The following is a 21,954-nucleotide window of genomic DNA, read 5'->3' as shown; positions in this document are numbered from 1 at the left end:
GCATGTGATTTGGAGCTTGTTTGCATGCAAACGCCAGCTGAGCTCACTTGAGCCTGACACACAACTCCAAACACAGACGACTCACCACTTTCGCCTGCAGTGGTGGCCTGACGAGAAACAACCAACTTTTCCTAACTTTCTCCTCCCTTCCTCTCTCTCTCTCTCCCGCTCTCCCTCTTTCCCTCTCTCCCTCTCTAGAGGGTCTGTCTGAGCCCAGGGAACAGGGAAACAACGGGAACAGAGAGGATGAGGAATGAGGGGATTATGGAGAGGAGTCTCTCTTGGCTCGGCGTGCGTTTGCCTCGCCTGACTGCGCGCTGACCTCTCCAAAATCAACACACTTCCTTCCCGAGACGTCTAGCGCCGGGTCCTTCCATCGACCGGGCCGTCTGCACGGAGGGCCACTCCAGTCCCCCATCTGCCGGGCCTGAACTTTTGCCTGTCTCATTTCAGCAGCGCACCTTCCTCCCGTCCTCACTCGCCTCTGAGTGCCCGTCCGCCGCATATGCCCTCCGTCACACTCACACAGACATCGCAGACATGGACACACACACACACACACACACCACACACATACACACACACCACATACATGCATACTCACAGACCCATACACACAAAGACACACAGACACACAGACACACACACACACACACACATGCATACACACACACACACACACACACACACATGCATACACACACACACACACACACACACACACACACACACACACACACACACACACACACACACATACACACACACACACACACACACACACACACACACACACACACACACACACACACACACACACACACACACTCACGCTCAGACTCTGGCACATACTCAAGCACACACACCCAATGCCAACCCACCACCCACTCACACACGCACGCTCCCACACTTTTCATGTCACCGACAGCATTGCTCATTCCACCCATCAGGCTGGACAAGGCCACCCAGCCCTCAGCAGGCCAGATGCTTCCTTTGAAAACACACTTCTGTTTTTACTTTTGCTCGTCGCCTAGCTCCGTAGTCAGATATAAGCTCAACACAAAAGAGGTCGAGAGTGCACTGTCTAAATCAGAGGAATAGGTGTTGGGGAGATGTTTGAATCAATGCTTAATAAGGCTCACAAAGTCTGACTGTCTGTGAAGTGATGTATTGACCTGGCCTCCCAGCCAAGCCGTTAGGAAGGAGTCCCCCCCCCCGGCCCCCCCAGTGCAGAATGCAGCCCAAAGCAAAGCAGATAGATGACAACAGCTGCAAACGCCTCTGCTGGACTCCCCGCTTTCAAATCAAAACAAGTCAGGCTAGCAGAACAGCGGCGTTACAGAAAACTCATTATGTGTTTAGTATTTCCACCATGGAATGTCTGCCGAGCCTTCAGTGAGAGATTTTCCTTTCTGCCAAAAGGGAAAAGGGATTCTGTGGGAGCTGCTCCCTCTATGGTATTTGAAACAGGGACATCAAGGATGTGTTATCCTGGTTTTCAATACAGTTGAAGATCACACACACACACACACACACACACACACACACACACACAACACACACACACAGACACACAACACACACACACACACACACACACACACACACACACACACACACACACACACACACACACACACACACACACACACACACACACACACACACACACACACACACACACACACACACACACACACACACACACACACACACACACACTCTCTCTCTCTCTCTCTCTAATCTGACCATGTGCATAGTATCTGCTTTGCAGGTCCCGGAAGAGGGGAGAACACAGGCACATTCTTCTCTCGTGACATTCAGACTAAACCCAACTCTCCCTCAGCCTCCTTGCACTCTGCTCCCACACTGCGCACGCCAGATCTGCTGGCACAGCCCCATCAAGATCAAATAAACTCACAAGCCTCTTCAGGAACCAGCGAAGAACTACAACAAACATCAGTAATAGCAATAACAGAGAGAGACATCCCCCTCTCTGATATTAGACAGGGAAAAATCCAGAACGATCTAATAAAGGTCACTACCAAACTTTTCTTAATTGATTCTATAGTACTTTTCCGCGTAGAATCCATTTCTGCTTGGGACATTTTTATATCACGCATAGTTAATGAGATAATTTGCATATTTGAATACATTAGGGCAATTCCATATCAGTTGGAACAGGTCCGACACCATGGTCCTCAGTTTTTCCTGATTTTTGGTCCAAATGTTCCTCCATGTCTCATTGGAAGAAAACCAAAATTTTAGCTGGGTATCATGTTTAGTTTCTGAGATATGGCTCTTCAAATGTGGTTAGACGTGTCCTAAAAAAAGGCTGAAAATTCCTGTATTTAATGAGCACCACTTTTTTTTAAACCCCTCTCCTCTCTTAAGGCTACCATATTATTTTCTAAAGATTTGAACACTGGGGCAGTACCCTGTGTTGTTGTCCAAAATCACAAAGGAATTACAGTCCTTCCCACCATTGGAGACTTATCCATCGAAACAAACCCATATTTTTTTTTGAAAGCAATGAAAAAAAAACCTGTTTTTGTTCTCTTATGGTCATGAATGCCTAGCACTCACATTTTTAAAACTCTACATATTTATAGTCCATGAGTAAGAGAACATGTTGATAAAAAATTGAGATGTTTTTTTTTCTTATTCCGAGGCTATGAGCCTTCAAAGTTGGCCAAAATGGCGTTTTTTCCTAAAAATTCCACTTTTATTGCCTTTTTCCAAGGACAAGATGAAATGCAAATCCAACATTTCTTTTTTTCTGCAATAGTGTGGCACTCCGTAGACCATGTGAATGTGGTAGATCCGACCTGTCCATTCTAATATCCCCACAGCACATGTCTGAAGTTAGAAAAAATGAAAAATAGTCTTGGCTGAAGGAGGTGTTGGTTTGATTTGTATGAACCTCTTAGAAGGACAATATGGGGTGTAAACCCATTTTTTCTGTTTGAGGGTTCAGAATGCCATCTTGTAAATAGGATAAAAGTGTTGTATCCCATTTCTACTCTTTAGTGATCCCTTAAAATATGTCCAAAAGTTGTCAAAAATGAAAAAGGCAACTAAATTGAGGGGCTTAAATGGCCAAGTGGATCAAGTCACACAAGGTTAAAAATGTAATATAAGACAGATGAGAAACTGAGGGAGAACACTGTGAAATGTTTAACCCTGTTACGATGGCCTTTGAACCCACTGTGTCCCTAATATCCTGTGATAACCGGAAGTTGGTTTAAAACAGGAAATAAACTTTAAAAAGGCTATATCTAGAGAACGGAAGGTCATATAAATAAACATTCACTTCTTGCTTGATCCTCATGGGCGAATTATGTCTGATGGAGCAAATCAGATTGAGTCTACGACCTTCCGTTCAATAGTTGTTCGCGAAAAACTATTTCCCATTGAAATGAATGGGAAAAAAAACAAAAAACTAAGTTTTGAGGCCAAAATCATGATTTGAGATATTGTGTAGGAGTATGTTTCAGACCATTTGGAGTTGATCGGTACCCACTTTGTGTGACATAAAAAATATATTATTAATTTAACTTATGGATGGATATGGATGACCAAAAAGTGTAGGATTTTCACTGGTCCTAGGGTTATGTTTATCTAAGTGGATCTCAGGTTAACTGTCCAGGGATACCATTAGAACAAATCACAATGCATGCTGCATCCAACGGTAACTCCAACAGCAACCAGGAGACAATATGCTTCATGCAGAAGAAATTTGTTTAATGAGAATGAACCTCAGTTAGGGACACAGTGGGTTCAAAGGCCATCATAGCAGGGATTATACATTTAACAGTGTTCTCCCGCAGTATCTCTTCTGTCTTATATTTCATTTTTAGCCTTGTGACTTGATCCACTTGGCCATTTAAGCCCCTCAATTTAGTCGCCTTTTTTTCCCCATTTATGACAACTTTTGGACATATTTTAAGGGATCACTAAAGAGTAAAAATGGGATATAACATTTTTATCCTGTTTACAGGATGGCATTCTGATCCCTCAAAAATATAAAATGGGTTTACATCCCATATTGTCCTTCTAAGAGGTTCATACAAATCAAACCAACACCTCCTTCAGCCAAGACATTTTTTCATTTTTTCTAGCTTCAGACATGTGCTGTGGGGATATTAAAATGGACAGGTCGGATCTACCACATTCACATGATCTACAAAGTGCCACACTATTGCAGAAAAAAAGAAATGTTGGATTTGCATTTCATCTTGTCCTTGGAAGAAGGCAATAAAAGTGACATTTTTAGGAAAAACGCCATTTTGGCCAACTTTGAAGGCTCATAGCCTCGAAATAAGAAAAAAAAACATCTCAATTTTTTTGTCAACATGTTCTCTTACTCATGGACTATATATATGCAGAGTTTTAAAAATGTGAGTGCTAGGCATTCATGACCATAAGAGAACAAAAACAGGCTTTTTTTTCATTGCTTTCAAAAAAAAATATGGGTTTGTTTCGATGAATAAGTCTCCAATGGTGGGAAGGACTGTAATTCCTTTGTGATTTTGGACAACAACACAGGGTACTGCCCCAGTGTTCAAATTTTTAGAAAATAATATGGTAGCCTTAAGAGAGGAGAGGGGTTTAAAAAAAAGTGGTGCTCATTAAATACAGGAATTTTCAGCCTTTTTTTTAGGACACGTCTAACCACATTTGAAGAGCCATATCTCAGAAACTAAACAAGATACCTTGCTAAAATTTTGGTTTTCTTCTAATGAGACATGGAGGAACATTTGGACCAAAAATCAGGAAAAACTGAGGACCATGGTGTCGGACCTGTTCCAACTGATATGGAATTGCCCTAATGTATTCAAATATGCAAATTATCTCATTAACTATGCGTGATATAAAAATGTCCCAAGCAGAAATGGATTCTACGCGGAAAAGTACTATAGAATCAATTGAGAAAAGTTTGGTAGTGACCTTTATTAGATCGTTCTGGATTTTTCCCTGTCTATATGAACTGAATGAATGGAAGGCCATAAGACTGCGATCCCCCTGAGAGGAAACTGACACTAACTATCTACGGTTAGGAAACACTTTTGCCTGAACCAAGCCAGCAAAACATCCAGTAAACAGTCTCAGCCATGGCAAAGACAGAACAGAGACCCTGGGTGTCCCAATCAGGCCATCTTGGACTAGGCTACTCCTCCAGAGTGGCAGTTCCTCTCCCATGATTCTTCTCCCCCGTTGGGGAGGCCACCACAGCTGATCCTGGAGGAATGCTCTACCTCCCGTCTGAATGCCAGGAAGGCAGGAATGCCAGGGTCAGCATGCTGTCTGTCTGAACTCTGAAACAAGCCCAGCAGATCCATATCCCTCCAACTTAAAGCTGCTCCGTGTGTAAGTTTGAGTAAAGTTAGAGGCAGGATTGCATGAGAATGCTCCAACTCTTTCATTAAATGTGTGTTTTTTTTATGCAGTTTTGAACATGTTAAGCAAGTTACATAATATGGCGAAATCTTCCATTAAATGCCGCCTCAAACTCTCTGCCTATCTATCTATCTCGACTTCTGAACATGCAGTGCAGTTCTACTCGCCTTAGGGTAGGCGATTATAGAACATTCACAGTAGAGTATCTAGGCTACATCCGACCATACTCTTACGGTTTTATTTCAATATGAAATATTTTTGTTACATTTCATGCCTCTCATCTACTGTATATTACTCCTGAGACGGAAACAATTCATTTGAAAACTCTGTCTTGGGTTTTAAAATGAAAACAGAATAGTGTGGAAGTAGCCTTAGAGTGAGAACATAAACATTAAAGTACCTTTGAGAACATTCACATTAGAGTACCTTAGAGAACTAAGGGAGTGAAATATAAATACGTTATTGCTGCTTTGAGTCCAAGAGCAGAAAGACAAAGGGACTCCTGATTTCCTGATTGTGACCAGCACTCATGCGCACATTCCATGGTCATGAATGATATATGGGTCTATAACACAGACTATGCACCCATTAAAAGCACATCATAAAGTGCTTTCAGCACTGCACACACACACACTCGCAGTCTGCCTGGGTCACTCAGGCTTTAACCCCGGGAGGATGACCTGACCCCTGCGGAGCAAGCAGCTGGCCCAACCCACCCTCAGAGCTCACAGAGGTCACTCACGTGGCACGAGGAGACTAAAAAAGAGACACGGTCAGTGGGATGCCATGGTCACCTTATATGTCCCTCGCATACACCCAGACATGTAGAGCCTGGAAAAGGAAGACTAAGGTTGCAAGTCCAGTCAAAATACAAGCAATAGTGTAGTGGCACTGCAGAAAATGTCATACAGAAATCAACTTCACGACCGTGTACTCCCCACGATAAAGGGAAATGAAATATGGGATATTTGTGGTAACCTACTGACCATAACATTGTTAGTATTTGCTTCATAGCATTTGAATTGTTTTCCTTTGATCCAGTTCCACATATTGTTTTGTTTGCACGGCTTCAAGGTCAACTATTACCAGGCATACTCCATTTGAACTTTATTTTCTCTCAAACATGTTAGACAGGCAGTTTTCAAACCAATGTCTCTCTATAACTCTCCCCTCTCTCTCTCTCTCTCTCTCTCTCTCTCTCTCTTTCTCCTAGCAGTTGGCAGATACTCTCAGATATTTTGGGAAATTACATAAAATGTCTCTCTCCAAGTTTTTGGCCCTCAAGTACCTGAAGTTCTCCAACAATCTTTAGTCTTCACAAAGAGACTCATTGTTGTGCGCTATTTTCCTTTTCCAGTTTGTTATTTTTGCAACTATGTGAATATCTCCCAGTGTCAACATGGGCTGATGGCCAGCTCTTGGGAGGCAGGGTTAGATTGTAAGCAGAGCCTGCAAGTTCTACTGCGGGGGCTAAACACGGGGGATTGGTGGCGGGAGGCAGCCCCCAGAGGCTTATCCCCGCATCCACTGGGATTTGGGTGCATGCGGCGGGAGGACATCCGTGTTAAGCTCCCCGCAGAGTGATGAGGAAGGGGCTGGGGGCTGTAGGGGGGGTGTGGAACTCTTTCACAGTTCCTTTTTTATAACATTCTATTCCGGCTGTCGCATCCCCTTAAATACATATGTCACTGATATGATGGAAACCTTATTGGCTCCATCTCACCAAAAGTTCCTTAAGTTACAGCAATATGTTATAATGTGTTCAGGGAGAGGTGTCATGGCGTCTTAACACGGGATCATGGACTGACCACCTGGCCATGCCAACCATCAATCATGTCTCAACTGACACTAAGAACTGGGCTGAGTTGGGATTTGTAGGACTAGATAATAGGCATAAATATGGGGTCAAAAAGATGGCCAATGATTGACAAGTCCAGAGCAAGTTTCATGTACCTGATGCTCTGCATATCGGTTGAATGCTACGCTAAAAGTTACATCAGTTGTTGCTGGACTTTTTGTGTCCTTGGCTTTGTTTGGCTGCTGAGGTTTCAAAGAGCACGGTTCCACACAAACAAATCCAGGGAGCAAAGCCAGCATGTACCTAGATTACACAAGATCGTACCTCTGTAAATAACACCGCCAATAGTGTCCACTGTAAATAATGAATGACTCTGAAGCCATCCCATCTGGTCGAGGTCTACTCCACAGGAGCTGCCACCTCTAATGTACAACAGGAAATTCAGGGGATCGATGTTACAACACAACCCACTGATTGTAGACATGACTTTATGAACATGTCGCACACTCCGAGTTATATGTCAGTTTTTTAATAAAGCGGCAACGTTTCGGCCTTTGGCCTTCAGATTGCACTTTATTAAAAAAACGACTATAACTCAGAGTGTGCGGCATCTCTCTCTATATATATATAAGCTTAAACCTAGTTGCCTGCACCTCGACTTTGGTGTGCGTTTGCACCTCTCCTTCCATGACTTGAAACCACAACCTTGAAAAACAAAGAAACCCCCCCCCCCCCCCCCAACCATTTCTCAAAAATCCCCTTAGCCTAGCCTAGCCTAGCGTTTAGGATGCTCACTGCTACCCAACAGATGCTCAATTAGCGTAGCGTGCCGGCCTCATTAGCCCAAGCCAGGTCCGGTAAATACAGACGTGTGTGTTGTCTGACAGAAGATTAGCTCCAAAGACGTGGCAGATGGCATTATCTCTGGGCTTGGTGTGTGTGTGTAAGCTTCAATAACTTTCCTTTACTCTACAACCTAAGACCTGGGAGTGATCCCATGCTAGCCAGTGCCACCAGAGAGGATATGTGCCAATTACGCATGTTAATTACAGCTGTCTGTAATAATAATTAAAAAAAACATTACCAGCATTACTAGCGTTAGTGTAGTTTATAGAGGCTTATTGATGAAGCATGAATTGAGCAGCTCAACATGGTCACTGGGGGTTGGAGGTGTAGGGGCAGGAGGAGGGGGATTGATATGAGCGGCAATTATGGGATGACCAGCTGGGCGTGTGCACTGAATCCATTCGCACCCCCCCCCCAGTCTCTGCTTAGGGCCTCGCAATTAGGCCACAGCCCCTGTGGGGAAAATGGCACTTCAGACAGCGCACACAGCAGGGCAACAAAGGCCTGTCATGAGGGGAGACTGACATGCGCTTAACCCTTTGAGGGCACCTCTTTTACAGCGGCCCTTTGATGAGTGTTGCCCTGCTCACTGACCCTCTGTTTTTGCTTCCTCTCGGACTATATGGCGGTCACACATTCTGCTTGTTAACAAGAAAAGATATAATGGCCATTACAGCTGGAATGTGAATTCACAGACGGTGGCGGAAAGCTTGTAACTTCTGGAGCCGATTCAAATCCTTATCAGCTTTAGTGGGTATGCTATTCTATAAATATAGCTAAAACGACTGTTTTTAGAAATAATAAGAAATATAGCTTCACATAAAAATACTTCACCTCACCATCTTTGCTTACATGAAACTGTCACTACAACTGTCAACCGAGACCTGATTTTTTATCTTGAAAAATCTCCATGAATAGCAGATTTACATGGGTCATTTAAGAAGTCCAGGAGAGGTTGTGATATTACCATGAGGCTGCGATTAGAGCCTGCCGCTCAGTGGGCCTTCAGACACAGAGATGCGTGGAGGGAGGGGGCCAGGGGGAGGTCAGGATATGAGATGTCTTGGCTGCTCCGGTAGGTTTATATTAGCGCAGGGTGGTCTGCTGTGACTCAGACGTGCAAAAATGTCAATGGATACTCAACGCAGCACGGGAGGTGGGAGCTCACAAAATACAAACACACACGCACACACACACACGCACACGCGCACACACACACACACACACACACACACACACACACACACACACACACACACACACACGTACACACACATATACACACACACACGCATGCACGCACGCACACATTCGCACAATCTGGCAGGGTAGAGAGATCAGGGCAGAAAAAAAAAAGATTGACCATAAGAATGGGCCAACACAATGTTGCATTGTTGGGTGGAAGACAAAGAGACTCAAAGATGTAGCTGGCTCAAGCTTCATTTAGCAGTGCAGGCAGGGCCGGGAGGGAGAGGGCAATAGCAGGGGGAGAGGAGAGAGCAGAGGGGAGGCCAAACCTCTGGCTGCAGAGCTCGAGCCCACCAATATGACATTTCACTTATGATGGAAACTATGAGAGAAAATAGCAAACCCAAATAAAAGAATTCATTGGTGTCCAGTTCACTGTCGGTCTGGCTGAGCTTGGAAGGAGAGAGCACATTTTTGTGGCCAGCACTTGCCATGCAGAAATGCATGACAAAGACATACCAGACATATAATGTACAGCCTTCACTTCCTTCCTGTCTACTGTATGCTCTCTGAGATGCAGCTGAGTTCATATGAGTTACAGTAATAAGCAATGCCTCATTAATCTTATACATCCAGACAATGCTGAAGGCCAAGACCTTTATAATTCCAAGAACTCCAGTAAATGTATGACCAAGCTTGTTAAATTCTCAAATGTCACAGACAACTAACAGGATTCCGGATACTGTCTAAACAACTATAAATCATAGATAGCCAAAACTAAACAGTCTAGGAACAGACAGGAGCACTACGAGTGGAAGGTGACAAGTCATGCTCGTCTCTTTCCTCTTTCCACCAGGTGCTTCCTCAGCGTCGCCTTCGCTGATGGGCTACTGACGTCACACAGGCCACAGCTCATGCACACGTCAGCCCTGTCAACTGGCTACTGCTGATATCCCAAACTTGGGTCACAGTCCTGTACATCAACTCCGGCCGTACACCATACTGGGCCTCGTCAGTGCCAGCACAGTGCCAGCTCAGTGCCAGCTCCTGGCACCCGATCTGTTTGAAAGTGTGCTGAGTAGAATAAAACACATTGGCAGAGCACAGTCTTGTAAAAGGAGAGAGAACACTGAGAGTATACAGACAGAGCTTCTCACAAGCTAAACTTGAAACTCGCCAGATCATCTGTTATACTAAACTTGCATTGTTTTTCCCAGCTGGCCTGGAATGAGGGTCTATTATTTCCCCCATTATCTAGGAAAATAGCAGTTAATTTTGTTTTATTGATACACAACACAACAGAATCTTTCCCACTCTAATCTCCCAAAAACTCCTGAACAATGCCTGCCATGATTTCTCTCTCTATTTAGTCTCCAGGGGATGAGGGAAAGCAGCGGTGTGCAAACAGACAGCACCAAGGGAAGGAAACAGTCACGCCTCATTGACTCTAAATACAAACCACAGACTCTCCTGAAGTGACAACAGAAGCAGAAGGGAAACAGAAAAAAAGTTCCATAATTTACAAAAGCATCTTCAGTGAAGGTGGGGGAGTTGGCACCTTGCCTTATGTGAGTCCAAGAAGGAGACAATGACCTACTTTTTCTTTTTTTTAGAGGTTATGCCGACTTCCTTTTAAAGGGCAAAATAAGCTCAAATGTTTGTTTAAAAGCAGGAGCTTAATCATGAATTTACATGCTTGGGATGTAGGCTGTGTGACTAGAGGTCAACCATCAGATTCTCTATGATGATGTCCTCACACTGACAAGAATAACTGATGTTAAGAATGAGGACAACCTACTCAAGGAGATCCTACAGCCAAACACAACTCTACGATGGCGATGTCTTTGTAGGGGTCTGTTGTTCCAACCCACACCTTCCTTTCCTGCCTGTTTGGCAACCCTTCGCCTCTTATTCATATTTCTGTGGGCCAACGGTTGGACCCTGTTGCATTTCCTGATTGTTGGCCCGGTTCCGTCTGTCCCAGGACACAGGAGAACAGCCCAGGGAGGAGGTGTTGGGGAAACGGCAAATACGAACCAGATGCCTGGCCAGAGCCCAACGTGTGATTCAGCAGAACGGAGCAGGACGACCAAAACATGTCATTTATTGAAACGCATTGGAGACTTGAACCAAAGGGCTAGGGTGGAGATGGAGCAGAGACCAATCCCGGAAAACAGCTGATCCTTCCTTGTTTTGGTAGACAAATAAGACGAGGAGAATGAGACCCAGAGGGACAAATCAACTTGAGGACTTCCATGTGAGGTTGGCAGAGGCAGGCACATTCCAACTGATCAGAGAGTGATCTGTTTGGTTGGATGTGACTTGTGGACTTTGCACTGGCTACACACTAAACAGCTAACTTGGCTCAGGCTGCCTTCAATTCAATGTCCCACTGTTTAGACAGACGCTCTCTGGGACTTCATGCGAGCTTTGAAGTCCAATAGCATTGGTTCCATCTGCCTGTGGCGCTGTCATTTGGTGGGTGTGGTGTTTGTTGTCCAGTTCAGGAGGGAATCCCCCCCCTCCTCATGCTCAGTCCATGAATCTGCGAGGTGATAAATGTAGAGGGGGGGGGACATCCAGACCCTGGTGGGTGGGCCATGTTTACACACCTGGAAAATTCCCAACTCCCTTTTCTCTCCGTTTCTTTCCCCTTCGTTCCTCTCTCTGTTTCTCTCACTCTTTCCTCCCTAACGGAGAAGCGGTATTCCAAGTGCTATGGTCAACATCGGCAAGGGAGTCGTTTCATTCATTCCTTTCCGTTAGCCAGCTGAATCTGTTCCTCACCAGCGCTCCCCTCCACTATGGCCCAACCACGCACCCCCCCCCCCCCCCCCCCTGCTCTGGTCCATCTGCAAATCTCAAACTTTCCCAAGGCCAGACCTGACTCACACACACACTCACACACACACACACACACACACACACACACACGGCCAAGACTCTCTGTTCAAATGATGCGTCCAACGCCCATCCTGGCACTCATGTGCTGGCCATCTGACACCATCCTTGGTGGAGCTCTTATTTATTTTTTCACACACACACACACGTACACACACACATATACACACACACACACACACACACACACACACACGCACACACACACACACACACAGCCCCGTGACGGAGGAGCAAGAGCTCAGATGGTGGCGGGCGGGCGGGCGGGCGCGCCCACCGCTGACGCAGCTCAGCGCCACGCGCTCCGCGGGACCAATAAAGCCCACGCGCAGCAGGCCATCTCCAGTAATGTACAGTAACACCCGCTGACACATGAGTCATTCGGGGAGCCCACGGACGCTGCCTCCTACGGACCCCCCTGGGAGGCAAAGAGCTGGAGGGGGGAGAAGAGGAGCGGCAGAGAGAGAGAGAGAGAGAGGGATGAAGAGAGAGAGAGAGATGGAGAGAGAGAGAGGGCTGAGTAAGCCTCGTGCTCCTCCTCCTCCACTGCACCAGAGGCTAGCAGTCACTCTGGCACTGTCTCTTCTGATGGCCTAGAAAACACGGATGTGGCCACGAGACAGATGCAGCCCAGCACACCTGATCTGCTGGACAGAAACGGGATAATGTGCTTCCCCCAAGCCTACTCCAGTGATAGCGAATGAATATGGAGAAGAGAATAGAAAATTGGCATGAGAGAATGTTTCTATGAGAAAATTAGACAAACCTCTTTCTTCAGTTTTAAAAATGATCACCGAAACGTTGAAGGTCTTAGAAAAAATGGCCATCCTCTCAGTAGTAGAGGAACCTTTGGCTACGTTGGCAGCTAAATATATTTGTGTCATAACCTGGAGGACACTATAGGTAAAAATTAATCACATATACTTACATTTCTTATTCCCCAAGACCCTCATACATTGTTTGACTGCTTTGGAAATATGGCGGTCTTGTGTGTCATGCCAATAAAGCCTTTTGGATTTTAATTTCATTCAAAATGAAACTATATGGAGAGATAGAATATACATGTAGAAAGAGTGATCTGACTGCAGTTAATTGACATTCTTTTTTCGAGATGTTTTTTTATTCAACAAAGTCCTCATGTGTGATTCATTCTAGTGGAGCACAAAGCTGCCTGTTTGATGTGGGACTCCGGCTGGCATAAATGAGCTGCCTGTTCCCCTGGCATCATGCGGACGGCAGGGCCGTCTTAGCTGCTCTGTGATAGGTCAGCCAAGCAAGAGCATCCGTGGCGCTCAGACCTCCGTAATCCCACTCGAGAGTCATTCTGGCTGACATGTCCGTTGTGCTTCGAAAACACTAATCGGGCCGGGCGTGTGTTTTTGAGATTATGATGGGAAAGGCTGCTCTAATGCGTAAACTGTGTCAGAGAGGTCAGTCTCTCCACAGGAAGAGGCAAAAGGACTGCTGCCGTTACCAGAAAACACCGGTTTTCCTTTAGCTCTTCCTGAACCGCCATCATCTGGAGGATATGGCATGAGCTCACAGCCTTTGTTTACTGAAATGTTTCAGGGCAAAAAGGAAAAGTGTGTGTGTGTGTGTGTGTGTGTGTGTGTGTGTGTGTGTGTGTGTGTGCGTGTGTGTGTATGTGTATGTGTATGTGTATGTGTATGTGTATGTGTATGTGTATGTGTGAGTGTGTGTGTGTGTGTGTGTGTGTGTGTGTGTGTGTGTGTGTGTGTGTGTGTGTGTGTGTGTGTGTGTGTGACGGGTGGGTTTGTTTTTAGATACATGAGTCATATTCCACAAGGTTTACTTGGAAAGTATGTCCACCTAGTCAATCTATATCAATTAGGCTAAACATTATTCCATCAAGCCACTGGACAGCATGGAAAATTTGCTTCTTCAGTCACCACATCTCATCACTGAGCTTTACTTCAGTCTGTTTACCTGATCATTTTAAAAGGTTGAAATAAGGCTATTACCGCAACCTTCCCATAACCCTTTTTAGTGAATGGTTTGTGAAACAAGATCCACACGATTAAGGACAGTGGGTTTTCTCCAGTCGTCAGTGCCAAATAGATTGCTTTATCAAGTTCACACCTGATGCTGGATCCAGATTACATATTCAATATAGCATGTCAAAACAGAAAAAGGTAGTTTGGTTCAGATATCAGAATGCTAGAGATGGTAAGATAAGTTGGGGGAAGTCCTGCTACCTAGTAACAAGCCAGAAAATGGTAACAATTCAATGTTTGTTTGCGCTGTGCACAAAATAAACTTCTGTATCAGCAATATAAAAAACAGGAACCTTACAAAGCACTAACTGAAAACAATATCCTGTTCTCTCTGTAATTGTCTCATTCTGACCAAGAAAAGGCAAGAAAATTCCTAGAACAAACAATAGTGCTGCGCTGTTCTAAAATTAGATTCCGCAGCACTTCATAAAATGTTTAGGCATACACACACGCACACTGACGCTAGTCGTCTGCTGATGCTTGTGTTTAGGCTGGCCCTGTTCCCAGGCCTCTTTGTCATGCTGCAGGATGTCCTATAGAAGTGGATTACTCTGGCTGAGGCGCAGGGGCCTATGCCTTTTGTGCTACCCTGTGTGAGACGTCTTGCTATTCAACCACAGGAACAAGCAAGACGGCCAAGCTTCACGTCGTGGCCCTCATACACAAAGGCAGCAATGACATCACCTCTGTCTGTGTAAGTAACTTTCAGTTAGCGGTACGTAGGAGTCCCCCCGCTCTTCTCCAGTGTAAGGATGACTTCACTCCAGAAGCCCGCATTCTCCAGAAAAAGCCCAACTAATGCTGCTAACAGACATCTATCTCACTCCATATCTTAGACACATTACTGGCATGGGAGACCAAGTAGACGTGATACTGTGACAACAATGTTATTACTTTAAACACGTCAGACTGAAAGAACAGATTTTCTGCAAATATCTGAATGGGACACATGACCTTCATCCATGAATCCATCCATGCCATGAAAAATGAAACAAAAAAATCCTCCATGGTGTTTGCTTTTGAACATGACCTTTCATTAAACACGCCCATCCCGTTCCCACACCCACACACAAATGCACGGATCACTAGTCAGGCTTCTTCCCAGGCTTCTTCTATCCTGTTTTTTTTTCAAACAGTCCCATAATTAACTTGAGGTGATCCACCAACGGCTGCCCTGAACTGCTACTGAGGAAACTTTCGAAGTCCTGGAGCTGGCAGTGTGTCTTGTCTCAGTGCTATGAGAAGACGTATTATGCTCGTTAAGAAAGGACTTTCATTCACTTTCAACTGCACGCATGCACTCTCTCACACTCTCTCTTTTACACACACACACACACACACACACACACACACACACCTTGGCATTCAGTGATTGGGTACAAAGTGAATGTGGGCTAATCACAGATTAGATGGCACATTCAAAGTGCTGACTTAATCCCCATCATTTTCATCACCTGGTGTTCCACTGCCACTGTCATCACATCCTCAGTTGAGTGGCATGAATTCAACACAACAAAAGTGACTCCACTGCAGAGCAAACATTGTTCAACACAGTAAACGAAACCTCTATTGTAATACTTTGAGACAAAAAAATACATTTATTGAATATAGACTACACATATCGTATGTGTATCATCTGAGCCACACCTCAGGAGGTTCTGCTATGGGAGCTCTTCCATGAGAGATGTTAACACTACAGGCAGCGTAGCGAGAACCTCAGTGATCTGTTTTCTGCCCAGTGGGTGAGATTGATAACCCAATCATAGGGGAATTGGGGGCAGATGATGACCATACAGTCAGACGCTGGGTAGGAGGTTTGTGTACAGCTACAGAGGGGGCAACTGACACAGATTCTGGAAAGAGGTCAGCATGAAATAGAGCAGAAGCAACCAGACCATGCTGCAGAAATCACTTCCAGCTCATAGCTGCAGCCACGGCTCATCTTCATGAGGAACCTTCCCAAAATAACCTGAGAAGCAAAAAAATAATAATAAAAAAAACATACTCCTCAATCTGTGTTCTCCATGAACTGGAAGATAATGCATTATTGCAAATCCATCAAACCATCAGAGCAAACATCCATGCCCCCAACTGGATGAGGGAAACCTCTTCATCATTTCATTTCAGGTGACCATACAGCTGACAGAAGAGATTGAGCACCAAGTCTCAAGCGGATGGCACAGCGCAGCGGCTCCGTAGTGATGCTCTCCAGCTCTCCAGTGTTGCTGTTCTGAGCCACACCGTCCTGCAGGCCAAGTGCTTGAGGCCAGACTATCCCACACAAGATTCCGGCCAGGCCGTTTATTGCTAGGTACTGAGAGGACATCTCTCAAGATAGCCACCGGATCTCTCAGAGAAACAATATTTTCGCTGAGTGTCCTTCAGCGAGATAAATGAATGAGCATCCAATGGCTGAAAACCTTAAAACGGACTGCTCTCATTATACACCATGGGCTCAGAATTGGACAGTGACCCCTATAATTACTATGAGAACATGTCGACATAATTGTCCAGTCAGACGCCAACTGAGTATGCTTTTAAAAGTAACTCTAACACCAGTGCGTCACAATGATGGAATCCACGTGGTAATTATGACTATTCCACCATGCCATGCCAGGCTTTCGAACTGCAATCTTCTTATAACGACATGACTGTATCTTCTTAAAACGTTGTGACGGTATCTTCTTATAACGCCATGACTGCATCTTCTTATAAGGACATGATGCACAGAGCCCTGTATCAGCTGATACCCAGCCATGGATCCTTTCATGAGGGAAGCCTTTGATTCAGCTCTTTCTAGCCTGACCAACTTTAGCCACAAATAATAATAACTGACTCTGAGTCAACAGTGAGGTAAAGCCTTCATTCATGAGCGTTCTGCTCACAGGGGGGCAACCATTTGTTGTCCACTTCCCCACAGCAGGCCAGAAGCTCCTTCATCAGGCCCAGTGGCGAGATGAGAGAGAGAGCTGCCGTATCTGCCAGCTGTTGGGAGATGAAGGGGGGGTGGGGATGGGTAGGGGGGGTCGGGAACGATCGTCCAGTTCGCCCGAAGCCAAGCGGATATGAAATAAAAGAGCCAGTATGAGGGTGGCAGCTTGATGCTGAATGAAACAATACCGGCATTCTGAGAGCATGGCTGCGGAGGACAGTCTCGTGGATGTGACTCAGAGTTAGGGGGGGCAGCCTAACAGGCATGGAGAGGGGGTGCAACAATCCCATGGTATCGTTACTTCTCACACCCCTCAATAGACACAGCATTCACAACCAACACTGTGACAATCGGTCTCAACATGGCATTCCGAACTGGACATCTGGGCTACTGTAAATGAGGCTGAGCTTCTTGGTGCCCTACTAGCCTACATCACATCCTCAGAAAGGGATGTTTTTAATGCAAGAGGGAAATTACATCAAGTCATAGCATGAATAACAGAGAGACATTCCATGTATCGGTAAACAAAGCCTGTACCATAACATCTGAGTAATGTCATTCCATTCCTGACATTATCCACTGAGAAATAATACAGCGTATTCGCTATGACAAAGAAGAGTCTTGTTTCATTCAGTATTTTCTTTCAGTTTTAAGTTTCATTATCATCATTGTATAGACACCTTCTCTGTCAGTCTTGTCAACACACTTTAATTAATTCCAATTTGGCATGCAATTATTTGCCTTCCCAGCTGCCAAAGCAGACGACTGTTTTATAGCTTACGCTATTAACAGGTTCAGTGCAAATTCCCTCTAGCCACGAAATACATGCTTGCCACAGACAGCAGTGATGCTGTTGCAGCGAGACATAAAATTGAACTTCTACTAACTTACCTCTATTGAAATTAAATTTCATCCCTGTAATCAAATGACAGAAATGTTATTTTTATGACCACAGTGCTGGGCAAATGCTGCAGCAGGGAGGAACTATTTACTCAGGTGGCTTATCCATGCTTTGAGTGCTGCTATCTTTTAGCACAGTCATGAGATCTGGTGAGGTCGATTTCAGTTAGCTTTCCTTTGGCTACATGCTCACTGTTACATTTTAAGATACACAAATGGGTGACACAGATCCGCTATACTGGAACACAATTGTTGAGTGACTGTGTCAGACGGTCTCTGTCTTCAGCCTTTCACCTTATGTGAAAAAATTGCTACACAACATAATCTGATTGAATTTAGTCATGCTTGCAGGCAATACATTATGGCCTGTTTCTTTGAAAGTCTCCTGACTGGTTCATCTGCAGATGAACCATGTTGAAATATAGTTCCCTCCTTACTATGGATCTATCTTCATGATGACAGGAATTTGTACTGTAGTATATCTGTCAACATTTTGCAACAGCATTTTCAGTAATCTTCCATCCCAATTTGCTACTTGTTGTGTCAGAGTATTTAGGCCCGATCATGCAAACACCAAGCCTTCGGCAGAACCATAATGCTCTCTGAATGAGACGTTATGAGGAATATGCTGACTGCATCTAAGTAACTGTCTAAACCACACACTAACCAAAACACCAGGCAGTGTATCTTTATACAAGATGATGTGAGACATCAGCATTCTTTTTTAATGTATAATCGCCTCTAAATCTGAAAACTCCATAAATCTGAACGACTCCTGCGGTTTCCACAGCCCAGAGAATGAGTCAAAAACAGCTATGAAGGAAACCTCTGAGGATCATGGAGGCATAAATCAAGCTGTGCCATTAGACTAGCTGTGAAGGGGGTAAAGAGACCAAAGGAATCGGGAGACGGCAGAGAAAGGGAACGAAGCAGACCAGCATTATGTGAGCAGCCAAACCGAAATCCAACTCCTTGCGTGTTAAAACACGTGCAGGAAGTTAAGCACATTTGATGCATCAGACAAGAAAATGGAATCAGTGAAACCCCCCCAGTCCCAAATCCTGCAAGTTCCAGGGCTGGTTCCCAGCCACCTCTAAAAGATGTTATGTAACACCTCTGCTGTTCCGACCTGCACAAAAGAAGAATTTGTACGCTGCCTGGAGTGAGACCACTAAGCACATTTTCAAAGACTTTCAAAGACAGAAAAAAAACATAATAGAAGCATTCCATGAAAAAAAATTAGGCATCAAGACTTAACTCATGATGCTACTATATGTAGTGGCTAGTAAGTGGCTGCCCCTCTCTCCCATGACCTAAGCTAATCTGCTTTCCAGGCCAGACAGACAGGGAGACACACTGCTGAAAAACCAGTCCGATGTGAAGTGAAAAGCAGATCTCATTTTCATTTTTACAGGACTGAAGGAAGAGAGCGACGGAGGGATGCTCACAAAAGGAAAAAGACTATGAAGAGGTTAATGGCCCAGACAAGGCTTGTGACTCCTTGCTCTCTCTCTCTCTCTCTCTCTCTCTCCACACACAACCATGGGGAGAGCAATTTCACATAGAGCTATAGCCTTCAACCTGACTCACCAGCCCAGATGGCAGTCATTAAGGTGCTGCCGCCAAATCTGGAAGTCTTTGATTTGGAGAAGAGGTTTGATCTGTTATGGAACAGTGACTGTACACACACACACACACACACACACACACACACACACACACACACACACACACACACACACACACACATACAGTACACACATAACTTTCATAAACAGACATAGTTCAGATACACCTCTCCCTTGTCGCTCGGAATGGAAGCTGATGCCGAGGAAGGGATGTGGGTGTAAAGGAATGCTTTCTCTGTTTATCTAACCTCTGCTGCTATGCGCACACCACACAGCCAGAGCAGGAGGCTGTGCGTGGGACATGAAGCATGCCTGCGACCCCATGTTCTGCCTCGGCTGTCTGAAGTGACTGAGCGCTCGCTGGGCTTATTGTCAGGAGAGCCCTCGCAAAGGAAGGAAGCTGACTTTTTTTTTTTCTGCCCAGTATTTTATGTTACGCATTCACATCCAGTCACCAGCCAAGTAATAAAATAAGTCCAACGGAGAATGAAAGAATAACACATATGTTACTGTATTTATGTGCTGAGTCGAACCGGGTGACTTCAAAGGTGGAATTTAGAGTTCCATGAGTGGTAATGTATTACTTCGCGAGGTTGTAAATTATACTGGTGATATATTCTATTTGTCATCAACATTAAATCATAACACACACACACACACACACACACACACACACACACACACACACACACACACACACACACACACACACACACACACACACACACACACACACACACACACACACGGGAAGAAGAGTCCACGAGTGAAAGACTAATATGATGACGAAACATGCATTGTTCTGGTTCCCCAGTGGCACTTTTCCCACCCCCGCTAGGACGAGCATCCTGCTGTCCACTGTCACCTCTGACCATTTTGTACATCAGCATGAACCATTTCACCCCAGCATGACGTGGAAGGAAACGAATCCTCAAAAAAGTTCTGGAAAATGTTCATACTACAGTATCCTCACAAACACAGTATTTTCCAGCACTGTCCTGAATCATGTAACATCAGCATCATAAGATCAAAGATAAAGACATCTTGTCACAGATTAGTTCTGTCTGTCTCTGTAAGTGGCATCCAAAAGTGAATAGACTAGAACCCTTGCTAAAGTTTGAGTTGCCACCGTTGCCTTCAAGGCACCTTACACTAACCTTAACCTTACCATAACTCTTAACTAACACTAGAGCCTTCCAAGCAACTCTGCCATGTCGATGGGAGGGAACTACATCCTTACCTAGGCTACAGGGTGATGTACATTAGTTACCCATGGGCTATTAAGGTAATAGATTTAGCTGGATCTAAAGCATTTTCCAAGCCATTAATTGGAATGTGGAAGAAAGGTGCACATGACCAAAGGATAAGCAGGCAACAGCTACCAACAGTTGAAACACTAATAAACGATTAATTGCTATTTCATGACAAGCGTGCAAGTGTAGGTGTGAGTATGTGTATGTGTATGTGTGGCATATACTCTTTATCTTTGCAGTGATGTGCTGTTGGATCAAATCCATGTGGTGCCTACCCATGCATCTGGCTGGAGCGTAGTGTAGGCTATAGGCAATGCAAAACACTTTATGCTTGATTCCCATTATTACATTTTACAATATATTCTAGATTCAAGTGAACAAATTCGAGTCCATGACACAACTGTAGGCTATAGGCTTGATTTTATATTGAATCCAACAATTCAATCCTGAAAACTGCATTTGGACTAACCACACTCTGCAACAAATTAATGGCAAGCTTTTAAAAAGTGACCACAGCCATTGCCACACTTTTGACCAACATGTCAGATAAACAAAAACCAGTGGACTCACTTAAGCCACAAATCCACATGAACTGTCAGTAGGCCTAAGTAGCAACAGAATAATTTGACAAGCTGCTATTGAAATTCATTACTTTCAGTGGAGGACTATTCAATTATGTAGCCTACAATTTCAACCACTGTCTTGACCACGAAACACAACTGTCAAAAACAACATTGAATCATAACGTTATAGGACACTGCCATTCACAATATGCAAACGTGTAACATTTCCGTTTCATCTCAGTGAAGAAAATGTAATTTACACAGTGAATCTTATGAGCTCAACAAGCGTAACTCCTAGCGCACCATACAGTTCAATACAAGCTAATTACCTGAATCTGGGTGAATCTTTGATACATTCTTCAAAATCCACCGTCATGTTGGGCTTTATTTGTCTTCACTTTCACTGTATGAATTTCATTGCCCAAAAGAGATGCCTGAAAATGAATGTATTCCTGCGTGCAGCTCCACACCCGTAGTCCAGAGAGGCAGAGTCACTACTGTAGAGTAATGAGATCCTCAACACTAAAGGT

At 44.6% G+C, this 21,954-nt stretch overlaps 1 protein-coding gene across 1 annotated transcript in view; it reads right to left on the bottom strand.

The window, feature by feature from the left end:
- The window catches only part of acap3a (ArfGAP with coiled-coil, ankyrin repeat and PH domains 3a), a 65,499-nt gene extending 43,595 nt beyond the window's left edge, over positions 1 to 21,904 (bottom strand). Inside the window, exon 1 of the mRNA XM_062541179.1 lies at positions 21,754 to 21,904. Within this exon, the coding sequence (XP_062397163.1) occupies positions 21,754 to 21,800 (47 nt within the window). The 5' untranslated portion in view covers positions 21,801 to 21,904. The remainder of the gene's footprint in view (positions 1 to 21,753) is intronic.
- Between the last annotated feature and the right edge of the window lie 50 nt (positions 21,905 to 21,954).

The sequence above is a fragment of the Sardina pilchardus genome, chromosome 7 (genome assembly GCF_963854185.1).
Source record: "Sardina pilchardus chromosome 7, fSarPil1.1, whole genome shotgun sequence".
NCBI classification, from domain to species: Eukaryota; Metazoa; Chordata; class Actinopteri; order Clupeiformes; family Clupeidae; genus Sardina; species Sardina pilchardus.
Note: the sequence above shows the minus strand (reverse complement) of the source record. Positions and strands in the feature narration are given on the sequence as shown.